The 12372-nt window shown below is 43.8% G+C and overlaps 1 protein-coding gene across 1 annotated transcript in view; it reads left to right on the top strand.

The window, feature by feature from the left end:
* The window catches only part of Scarb2 (scavenger receptor class B member 2), a 63359-nt gene that overhangs the window by 24249 nt on the left and 26738 nt on the right, over positions 1-12372 (top strand). Inside the window, exon 2 of the mRNA XM_028789171.1 lies at positions 4187-4344. Within this exon, the coding sequence (XP_028645004.1) occupies positions 4187-4344 (158 nt within the window). The remainder of the gene's footprint in view (positions 1-4186; positions 4345-12372) is intronic.

Here is a 12372-nt window from a genome sequence, read left to right as displayed (position 1 = left end):
TTTTTTGTTATTCCATATGAATTTGAGAATTTCCTTTTCTAACTCTGTGAAGAATTGAGTTGGGATTTTAATGGGGATTGCATTGAATCTGTAGATTGCTTTTGGCAAGATGGCCATTTTTATTATATTAATCCTGCCAATCCATGAGCATGGGAGATTTTTCCATCTTCTGAGATCTTCTTCGATTTCTTTCTTCAGGGACTTGAAGTTCTTGTCATAGAGGTCTTTCACTTGCTTGGTTAGATTCCCACCAAGGTATTTTATATTATTTGCAACTATTGTGAAGGGTGTCATTTCCCTAATTTCTTTTTCAGTCTGTTTATCTTTCATGTAGAGGAAGGCTACTGATTTGTTTGAGTTGATTTTATAATCAGCCACTTTGCTGAAGTTGTTTATCAGGTTTAGGAGTTCTCTGGTGGAAGTTTTGGGGTCACTTAAGTATACTATCATATCATCTGCAAATAGTGATATTTTGACTTCTTCCTTTCCTATTTGTATCCCTTTGACTTCTTTTTGTTGTCTAATTGCTCTGGCTAGGACTTCCAGTACTATATTGAATAGGTAGGGGGAGAGTGGGCAACCTTGTCTAGTCCCTGATTTTAGTGGGATTGCTTCAAGTTTCTCTCCATTTAGTTTGATGTTGACTACTGGTTTTCTGTAAATTGCTTTTACTATGTTTAGGTAGGGGCCTTGAATTCCTGATCTTTCCAAGACTTTTATCATGAAGGGATGTTGAATTTTGTCAAATGCTTTCTCAGCATCTAGTGAGATGATCATGTGGTTTTTTTCTTTGAGTTTGTTTATATCGTGGATTACATTGATGGATTTCCGAATATTGAACCATCCCTGCATTCCTGGGATAAAACCTACTTGATCATGATGGATGATTGTTTTGATGTGTTCTTGGATTCGGTTTGCTAGAATTTTATTGAGTATTTTTGTATCGATGTTCATAAGGGAGATTGGTCTGAAGTTCTCTTTCTTTGTCGTGACCACTCCATTCTTAAGCGATACCTTTGTGCTGTGTCATGGAGTCCAATGGAAAGTATAGGTTTCTTCCAGTACAGGTTTTCTCAGGGAGTTGGTGGAGAAGAAAAAATTATTGCCCTGCCTTTTTCTAGAAAGTTTTGGACAAGAAAAAGTGATCCTTACGGGTCTTTGAAATGCTCTGGAAAATGAAGTAACTATTATTTTCGGGCTCTCCATTCTCATAATTCCAACACTGGTTTAAAGTAGCTTGAGTTCCTGGTACAGTTTCTAGGCCTTGGATACATAGTTTCTGACAGACTGGGGGTAGGAGGGTTGGGGGGCAGGGGGGCAGATATGTATACAAGAGATGTATAAGAAGAGCTGTTCTTGTAATTCAAGTGTATGGAAGAGCGGACAAAAGCTGCTGAACTCCAAATCCAGCTGTGACACGGGTGTGGAAAGGCTTGTAGGTTTCTTTGGTTTATTGCCCCTTCTGCTTTCAGCTAGTTTAGGCTTAAGGTTAGAAAATAAGATAAAGACAGATCTTAGCCAGGCCTATAATCCCAGGATTTGCAAAACTAAAGCCAGTCTGGGCTGACTCAAGGGTAGCCTGCGAAACTTAATGTTTCAAAATAACAATAATAATCAAAACTTTTTTAAGGGCTGGAGATGTAGCCCAGTGGTAGAGTGCTTCCCTGGTATCCATGGGGCCCTAAATTCAATTTCCAATACCTCATGGGTGAAGGAAAAAAATTACAAAACATTTAAATATGTGCTTCTATCATGGACAGAATCCACACCTGGGGTAGATAAGACTTGCCAAGCAGATGCTTGGGCCTCAGAAGTTGGAGGAGGCAAGGAGTCACATAGTTTGTCTTTGAATTTCTTTTTTTTTTAAAGATTTATTTATATATTATATATGAATACACTGTAGCTGTCTTCAGACACACCAGAAGAGGGCATCAGATCTCATTATAGATGGTTATGAGCCACCATGTGGTTGCTGGGATTTGAACTCAGGACCTCTGGAAGTGCAATCAGTGCTCTTAACCGCTGAGCCATCTCTCCAGCCCGTCTTTGAATTTCTATTCCATCAGTCAGAGCTCAACTCACTGACTTAGCAAGGTATTGGATAGAAACGATGGCTGGACGACATCCTTTCATGACCATCTCTGTGGGGGTGACACAGATACCCCATTTATGCGTGAGCAACCAAAGGTCACTTGTTCGCCTTACTTTGACCAGTAATAAGTCTCTGCAGGTAGCTCTGTCCACTCTAAGAAGAAGCTTCTCTGACTAAAGCTGATAGCAGCATTATTTTCTGGGCACAGACATAATTATTTAGAAGGCAACTGGATAAGAATATCATGTCCGCTAGCTAAAAATACACCAGGAGCTTTTGGCACTAGGGCCTATACCTCCCAGGCACGGAGTTCTGGCAGATTTACAGTGCCTGATATGAATTCCCTCTTGTGGAGCAGGCCACACAGCTAAAGAAAGTGGTTGGTTATTCCCATAACAAGATTGCCACTATTGCACCAGTAGGCAAATTTTGCCTGGCTAGTCAGTAACACTCGGGGGCCACATCTGAGTAAGACTGTTGGGTAATTCTTCCTCTGAAGTCTGCATTTCACTCTGGCGCTGTTGGCACTAGCTAGCCGTGAAGAATCCTCCAGCTCAATTCCACTTTGATTTTTCCATCCTGAGACCAAAGCATGTGTTCTCATTTAGTTCTGTTAGGCAACCAAGAGCAGTGGCAGCGGCAGTTCCCTAGATTGTTTTGGGAGCCTTGGAGATCCCCCCAACCAACAACTCATAGGGAGGTAGCCCAACCCTGACACTGGATTTTCATTTAATAACCTATGGTTTATGGGAGCATTTTATTCCTATCTTTTTGTTCTTATAAGGAAACTAGTCATATTGGTTTCCTCGCTCATTACCTCATCTAACCTCAGTCACCTGTCTAAAAAAATCCAGTCTTCAAATATGCTCACATGCTGAGGTATCGAGAGTTAGGACTTTAAAAATATGAATTTGAGATATGGGGATATTAGCCTATGACTTAAAGTAGGAAGTAAAAGGATTGTGGGAAAAAGAGATGGTCAACAATAGTCGTGAAACTCAGTTTGTGTTTGAGCCTGAGGCAGCCATCTCTACTTATTAGACATGTCAGGGGTTGGCTATAGACAAATGCACAGCTCCTGATGGTGGAGTTACTGGGTGGGAGTGGTTCCATGTCAAATGGAAGACCAAAGCTGGTGTTGTCTGTCTGATTCTTAGACTCAATGACAGTGAGACCTGTCAATGTAAAATATGACCCCATTCTCAAGAGATTGCAAGTGATTGCCCAAGAAGGAATTAAAATAAGCAAGGAGGGCAGACCATGACAGGCACCTGGAATCTACTGTTGCTATGGAGGGTGGCCTCCTGATTTGGGCCCATGAGATGAATAAAAGCAGGGTGAGAGCCTGGCCACTCTGCCCTGCCTTTGTGCCTGCATTTCTTCGGGTCAGATTCTTGCTGACTCTGCACAGGACAGACATGATCACCCCTGAAGAGTGTCTCTTTGCCCTACCTAGCTCAACTTCTTCAAGGCTCACCGACTGGAAGATGAGAACCAATGTGGATGATAGAATGGCTGTAGCTCAGAGTGGATCATTTGGGAGGAACCAGGTTGATACTGCAATTAATTTACCAACAGATTGAAGCACGTGGCAAGGTCAGATCTGGGACAGAGATGGGCAGAGCCACTCCAGTTCTTCCTCTATTTAAACTTAAAGTTCACCAGGCATGACGATGAATGCCTGTAATCACTCAGGGGTTGAGATAGAGGACTGCCTCACAGGGCCAGCCAGGACTACATAGTGAGCTTCAGGCTAGCCTAGACTTCAGAGGGAAACACTGGCTTAAAACCAAGCTAAACCCCAAACTTCTAAAGCCCTGTCAAGACCCCCGTGATGAGCTCAGAGTTGTAGGACTCCTTTACATGTTCCTCTTCTCAACACATCGATTGTGTCTTTCTCTGCTTTTCACAGTCTTTTCTTTAACTCATGGTTTGGGACAGGTTGCCACTGCAAGCTTCTTGTGGCTTCTGGAACCTGGGCTTCTGCCCCCAAACTACAGTTACAGGATAGGAAATGCCTTTCTTTCTATCCCACGTTCAGAAACAGTGCCCTTACTTTTTCGTAAACTGTTTGTTTTCTTTTTCCCTCCTCAGAATATGGTATTACAAAATGGTACCAAGGTCTTTGATTCCTGGGAGAAGCCTCCTATACCTGTGTACATGCAGTTTTATTTCTTCAATGTCACCAATCCTGAGGAGATCCTCCAAGGAGAAATCCCCCGTGTAGAAGAAGTGGGGCCGTATACCTACAGGTGAGTCCCTCCTCCACTGTTGAAACGTGGTAGGACCCTTGGGCTGTACCAGCACAACTGTGTTAGGATGTGGCCTGTGGTCTGGGGATGCACTGCTTTGGCTCTGTTCTGCCTGCAGCTTTGCTGTGATCTGGGGAGATGCTTCAACAGAGCTCTGTGGGTGGGGCTTCACCCCTGCCTGCCTTACTCAAGAATGCTGCCCCATCCCATCCTCCACAGCCGTCCTCCGTCCTCCACAGCCGCTCTCCACCTCTTTAAAGATCCCCCTCAGACTCTGGCGACTTTTAGGGCTCCCTCCAATTTCTTTACACCCATACAGTGTTAAATCAGTTTCTAGAATTCACTGCTCATCTGAGATGTTTTCTGATTTCTCATTTATTCATTTTTTTCCCTAATGAGACTAGTTTTCTTGTAGTTCAGGGTGGCTTTAAATTCACTATGTATTAAAGGATGAACTTGAACTTCTTGATTCTCCTGCCTCCTAAGCAGGGATTACTGGGACAAGTGCTTACTGGTTAGCCTTTACTTCATGTTGGCTGTGAAACCGGGATTCCTTACTTACATTTTGCTAACTGAACTGTGTCCCCAGAACTTCTCTGAGACAGGGTTTTACTGTCTTGAAATTTATTCTGTAGCCAAAATTGGCCTTGAAGTTGAACTTGTGGCTATCCTCCTGCCTCAGCCCTCTAAGTGCTAGGATTTCAAACATAGTCCACCACACTCAGTTTGTCCATTCCTTTCTTTCTTTTTTTTTTTTTTTTAAGATTTATTTATTTTATTTGAGTACACTGTAGCTGTCTTCAGACACACCAGAAGAGGGCATCGAATCTCATTATGGATGGTTGTGAGCCACCATGTGGTTGCTGGGATTTGAACTCAGGACCTCTGGAAGAGCAGTCAGTGCTCTAAACCACTGAGCCATCTCTCCAGCCCTGTCCATTCCTTTCTAAGCTGTGTAAGAAATGTGTGTAAGAAATAGCAGGTGGTATCTGGGTTTGTGGCAGTGACTGCCAATTTCAAAGGCTGAGAAGATTGAAGAATGGTATTGATCATTTTGTGTGTGTGTGTGTGTGTGTGTGTACCATGGCATGTGTGTAGAGGTCAGAGGTCGACTTGCAGGAGTCAGTTCTCTTTTTTCACTGTGTAGATCCCAAGGATTTTCTTGTTGAGCCATTTTCCTGGCCCCTTGACCAATAGTTTTCAAAGGTGAGCCGACTGAGGGAGATGCCTTGGGTCTTACAGTCAGGATGCTTTCTGTGCTGCTGTAGTCAACAGTAGCTCCTCCCTTCCCTGCAGGAACCAGGCCAGCAAAGTCTTTCTTTGCCAATATTAAACAAACAAACAAACAAACAAACAAACAAACATGACATGACATCAGTAAAGAAGCAGACAGTCAGTTTTTTCTTCTGGACTGCCACCTGGTCTCAAAGTCCATTGTTGTAATCAATTGCCCAGTGTGGGCTATATCATGAGTTCTAGGCCAGCCTGGGCTACACTGAGACCCTGTCTCATAAAAGCAAAAACAAAATGATACCCAAACTAAAAAGAATGCCCAGAAAGGAGTTTGGGAGTATCAGTATCACTCTAATGAGTATTACCTAATTGTGTCCCTCCCTATGCCTCTCTTCACCCCTCCTCCACTGTCTCTCTGTTTCCTTCCCCCTCCCTCCTCTTCCCTCCCTCTTCTTCCCTCCCTCCTTCTCTGCCTTCTTTTATGTTTTTAAATAATAGGTCCAGTCTGCATGTGAAGGCTCTGGAATCTTCTGTCACATGTGTGGAGATGACAGTCTTGGGTGTTATATTGTACCTCATGTGTGACAGGGTCCCTTACTTGCCACTTATGCCCCAGCTAGCTGGCCTGCAAACATCCGAGTCTCCTGCTCTACCTCCCATCTTATTGTTGGAACGCTTGAGTCACAGGCCTGTGTTACTGGGTCTGTTTTTACCTGAGTTCTAAGGATCCGAACTTAGAATTTCATTCTTTCCTGGCAAAAGCATTACAACTAAGCAGTTTCCCAGCCCCCGATTTTTGTTTGTTTGTCTCATTGTTTTGAGACAAGTGCTTACTGGATAGCCTAAGCTAGTCTCAAACTTCTAAACTTGTGCTTCAGCCTCCCTAAGGCTAGAATTATAGGTCTACACTACTGGCCTGACTCTAAAGCACAGATTTTTTTTTTTAAACTCTATTCTCTTGTTTATTTTTTGCAACTTTTGTGTATGATAAATATTATAGTTACATCCTTCCTCCAACTCCTTCTCAAATTCATGTTCTTTTATTCTTTAATTATTACTGTTATATAATGTAGACATACATATGTTATATACATACATACATACATACACACACATTTATAAATATAGCTTGCTTTGTTTATTTAGTGTTGCTCCTGTGTCTGTGTGTTTAGGGCTGACCTCTTGGGACTGGCTCACCCATGATGGGGCTCTTCTCTGGAAGAGACTGAACTCTTCTCCCTCAGTAGTCATTCATTGTCTGTAGATCCTTATCTAATGTTGAGACCCCGTGGATTTTCCCCATCTATGACGGCATGTCTACAGGCATTGTCATTCTTTCAGGTCTCAGGTCTTGTTGAGATGTCATGGGTGCAGCTCCCCTGTCATATATAGAAGGCACTAACTCACAGTCCCTGCCCTGGTCCTCATATATAGAAGGCACTAACTCACAGTCCCTGCTCTGGTCCTGCCTCTGGCTCCTACAGTCTTCCCCCCACTCTTCTGCTATGTTTTCTGAGCCTTTGGTTGTAGGGGTTATGTCATAGCTGTATCAGCTGGGGTTGGTCATTTGTTCTATACATTTTGATCAGTTGTGACTTTCAGTATTGATCTCTGCTGCAACAAGAAGCTTCTTTGATGAAGGATGAGAGCCACACTTATCTGTGGGGGGAAGGATATGTATTTGGAATACAGGTAGGAATTTTGCTGCTTTATAAATGTGGCAGTAAGAGGTTCTCCTAGTAGGGTCACTGGCCTTACCAGCCACAGGTACTGGTTTACCATGGAAGACATGAGTTCCTTCCTGCTGAGAGGGGCTTGGGTCCAAATGGCTGTTGGCTACCCCAGGAGGTAAGTGCTGCTCTTATACCTTTTAGAGCATCTTGCAGTTCTTGTCCTTGTTATGGTCTGTAGGCATCATAGCTACTAAGTAGGACTATTGCTTGTTTTCCATCTGTGGCTGCTTATATACCTCCTCCCAATACTCTGAGAGTCTGTCCTTAGGGCGGAGGCTTCCAGGTTGTTTCCAGCTTGACTTCTCCAATTATTCAAAGTATGTGGTGTCTTTAGCAATAGAGACTTTACCTTCAATCTCTGGAAGGCAGAAAACAAGGGCCATTTTGTGTTCTCTTGGACTCCCCTGACCAACAACTTGAAAGGAAGTTTTCTGTGCCTGGCAATGGGGTTTTTATTAGCTAGTCTATGGCTTTTAGAGGGAGCAGTGTCTTCCAAGTGATATAACTTCATCATGTGTGTGTTGTGCATTTGTGTATGTATATATGCAAGCACATGAACACACTTGCACATGTGATTATAAGCAGATGTAAAGGTGATTTCCTTTTCAAACACCCTTAGTGTTATACCTCTCTTCTCTCTCTCTCTCTCTCTGGACTTTCCTCCTTCTCTCTCTATAGGTAACTCTTCTCCTATGGTTCTTCTCCTATGGTTCCCATTTTTCTCTTTATAGTCCACAGTTTGCTCTGTGTATCCATGGGTTCTGCCTCCATCCACATAGTTAACTAACTGCAAGCTGGAAATACTTGGGAGAAATCTATTTTCTTGCTGACATGTCCTTTCCTATATAGTTGGGCATACGGTGGTTGTTTTTGTGTTAAATACATACAGACTTCTCTTGCTTCCTAAATAGTTCAACCCATAACAGCTGTCCACACAGCACTTAGATTGTATTAGGTGCAGTACGGGTCTAGAGACCACTGGAAGAACATGGGAAGAAGTTGAGAGGAGAGTTCAGTGGTAGAGTTAAAAAGCATTGAGTTTGATTCTCACTATGGCAGACAGCAAACAAAAAAGTACGCAGGGAAATGTGTGTATCTTATATGTCAACACTGTACCCTTTTATTTGAGGGATTTGAATGTTGAGATTTTGAGGTATGGCAGCCAGAAGTGATCTCCTGTGAGTTCTGAACTGGTTTCCTGAATGACACTGGATAAATAATAAATAAATAAATAAATAAATAAGCCTTCTGAATTAAAAAATTTGATATGAGCTGAACCTAATGGCACAGGCTTATAATCCCAGCTACTCCACAGATTGAGGCAGGGGGATTGCAAATTCAAGGCCTACCTGGGCAGCAGAATGAGTTCAAAGTTAGCCTAGAAAGCTTAGTGAGATCCTGTCTCAAAATATAAAGTCCCAAGTACTGAGGATACGGCTCAGTGGGACAGTGCTTCACCCGCCATGCACAAAGTCTGATGTGGTCAACAAAGAGTTAAGGTGTGGGAGGATTGAGAGGGTTTACTGTAGAGCACTATAGGAATTTCACAGTGCGCAAAAGGTTACAGACCCTGAGAGCATTTCAAAGAAAATACAAAAATCAAAACAAGCAAACAAGAACAGCAACAAACTTACAGAAACAAGACAGCACCCCAAGAGCAGATGTGGCCATTGGAGGTGCTGCCAGTGAGCTCTCCAGCCTGCCTGCACTTCTTCTTTCCCCTCATGTCCTCTCTATTGCCAGAGCAACTTTCCATAGGGCCCACAAGACACTTCCTTCCCTTCCCTGCTTGGGGCCATGATGTCTCCCCTGTGTGATGTGCATGGTTGTACAGGTTTGGTATCTTCTGTGACTGAGCTAGTTTCTATTTATTTTTGTTTTGGACGCTTGTGTCCTTCCATCTTAGTATCAAACACTGTAAAGAAACCAAGTTTCTCTGGACTCACACTTTGGGAGGTTTTTGAAAGGACTGCTTAGCCCCATTGCTGCTGGGTGTTGGTGACACAGCCCAAGAGGAAGGGGCTTGGGTCTCATGGTCACAGCCTCACACGTGCCTTCCAGATTAAAGTCCTTACTGTCTCCCAGTAGTGCCACTATGGAGAGTGAGCTGTAATGGGCCTCTAGGGGACATTTAACCAAATCATAGCCTGGCTCTTAGCTTGGGATTTTACACTCTTAAGTTAGGTGTTTCCGCACGTGCCTGCAGTCCCAGAATTAGGGAGGCTGAGGCAGGAGAGTTGCTGTTACCAGCCTGGATTACAGGGTGAGACGCTCTCTCAAAGGGTAAAAAAAAAAAAGGATCGTATTCTCCAACTAGGGCTTTCAATAGAAATTTAATATGAGCCACACAAGTGACTTAACCTTTTGCTGGTATCCACAGGATAAAAAACTCATATATTTCAGCATGTCAGCATTCAGAATAATCATTTCATGTCTTCCTTATTCATACTAAATCTTTCAAATCCATGTACATTTTTTTCCATTTATATCATACATTTCTTTTTAGGGGTGTGAGGGTGTGTGTGATGGGGTAGGGTTTGAACCTAGGACTTCGTGCATGATATGTAAGCACCCTACTACTACCACTGAGCTGGAACTCCAGCCCCTAAATGTTTTATTTTATTCTAAGCCTGGATTGGCCCCTAGTTACTACCCCCACCCCGCTGACAATTGGATTTCTGCAGGTTGAGCAAATGCTGTCCCCCTGAGACCCACCCTTACCCCCTCTAGCCACTTTTTTTTTTTTTGAGTGTTTGCTGTTAGACCAACAAACAGAAAAAAGTCTCAAAAGAGAGACCACTAACATGTCAGAGGGTAATCCTCTTGTGAGGATAATTTCTAAATTTCTAAAGGACTAAAATAAAAGCTCCCTCACCTTTTCTCTTTCTGTTTGGTTCTTTGACACACCTGTTTGACACACGGCTCAGTTAAAATGAACCAGAAGAGCAGCCGTGAGCCTTGGATTGGGCCACAGAGCTAAGGGGTTAACAACACTAAACATGATTAACTATTCTTCCTATGGCCAAGTTAACAAAAGATGAAAGATAAACGTCCTATCGCCCTGGCCCAAAGCTAACAAAAGCTAAACGATACTTTTCCTTTTCTTCCTTGCCCAGAGCTATCAAAAGCTAAAAGCTCAAGTCAGGATGATAAGTTCAGTTAGCTGTCCTCTATGATAAACACCTGTGTGAGTCTTGGCGCGCACGGAACGGACTGCAGAACTATAGCTAACAGCAATGAGACACCTTTGTTTCTTTAGCTGGTGGGCTTGTTAGATATAGTATAATCCTCACACTCAGGGCTCATGTTACCCTGTGCAGAATACAGTTAGCATGTTCATGCCTGTTAAAGTGTCAGTGACAGACTGAAGATACTAACACAAGGCAGCTGTTCTTTCTGGAGTCCCTCCCCTACCCCATTCATCCCCTTTGCAAGGCACGCTGCCCTTCCCCGATACTCAGGTTTCATGAGACTCTCCCTCAGTCTGGATGTGGTTGTTCACGCTTGTAATCTCTCTGCACTTGGAAAGCTGAGACAGGAGGACTGTTTTGAGTTCAAGTCAGTCAGTGATACATATCGATGCCCCATCTCAGCTAAACGCTGGCTTGATGAGATGAGACGGCTTGATGGTTAAGGCCATGTGCTGCTCTTGCAGAGGACCCAAGCTAGGTTCCCAGTACCCAGAGGGTGGCTCACAAGCATCTGTAACTAGTCCTACATCCAACATCCTCTTCTGACCCCTGCAGGCACTGCATGCACATGGTACACACACGTGCATGCAGGCAAAACACTCATGCACGTAAAGTAAATCAATCTTTGAAAATAGTTTCTAGAGGAGTAAAATAAAAGCTCCCTTCATCTTTCCTCTGGTTTCTGTTTGGTTCTTTGTTTGGGAAGAGGCTCCCTAGGTAAGCACAGGTTACCTCACTCAAGGACGGAAGCGATTTTCTAGTTCTCCAAGTGTTGCATTGCTGCCAGATCACAGCTCAGTTCTCGCTGTGCTTTAGTTGCCTGTGAGCCCCTCAAACACTGCATACTGCAGTGCCTCTGTTGAGAATGAGTACAAGTCTGTCCCTCCTGAGACGTGTCCTGAAATGCTCTCCCCATGGAAGTGCGCCCATGGCAATAGTAACGAAGGCATTTTAGTGACTGCTTTGAGGAGCTGGTGATGTAGCTCAGGTAGTTGGGTTCCTGCCTTGCTTCAGACCCCAGTGCTGTATAGAACCCGCATGGTGGTGCATAGCTGTCATCCTAGTATCAATCAGCTGCAGGCAGGAGGGTCAGAGGTTCAGGGTCACCCTGAAGTCCAGAATTTGAGGTGGACCTTGGCCATCTGAAACCCATCTGAGAAGTGGGATAATGAGTATCCATGTCACTGAACATGGTTCAGTGAGTAAAGTGCTTGCCACACAGGTATGAAGACCAGTGTTCAAACCCTCACCACCCACTCAAACACAGGGCAAGCATAGCAGGCTATTTGTTATACTGGTGCTGGGAGCTAGAGGTAGGGATTCTCTGGAAAGAGCTGCCTAACTAGTCTGGCAAGCTTTTGGGTTCAAGTGAGAGACCCTGTGCCATGGTTTGAATATGCTTGGCCAAAGGAGTGGCATTATTTAGAGGTGTGGCCTTGTTGGAGTAGGTGTGTCACTCTGGGTGTGGGCTTTAAGACCCTCATCCTAACTGCCTGGAAGTCAGTCTTCCACTAGCAGCCTTCAGATGAAGATGTAGAACTCTCAGCTTCTCCTACACCATGCCTCCCTGGATGCTGCCATGCTCCCACCTTGATGATATGGACTGAACCTCTGAACCTATAAGCCAGCACCAATTAAATGTTGTCCTTTATAAGAGTTGCTTTGGTCATGATGTCTGTTCACAGCAGTAAAACCCTAACTAAGACACCCTGCCTTAATGTATAAAGGGAAGAGTAGTTGAGGAGGTTACCCATAATCAAACTTTGTACTCTAGGAACACACACACACACACACACACACACACACGCACACATATACACATACATACACATACATATACACAGAGACATAAACACATACACTTCACACAC

The sequence above is a fragment of the Grammomys surdaster genome, unplaced genomic scaffold, assembly GCF_004785775.1.
Source record: "Grammomys surdaster isolate TR1022 unplaced genomic scaffold, NIH_TR_1.0 125793, whole genome shotgun sequence".
Lineage (NCBI taxonomy): Eukaryota > Metazoa > Chordata > Mammalia > Rodentia > Muridae > Grammomys > Grammomys surdaster.
The sequence above is the reverse complement of the archived record's forward strand: the minus strand, read 5'-3'. Positions and strand labels throughout refer to the sequence as shown.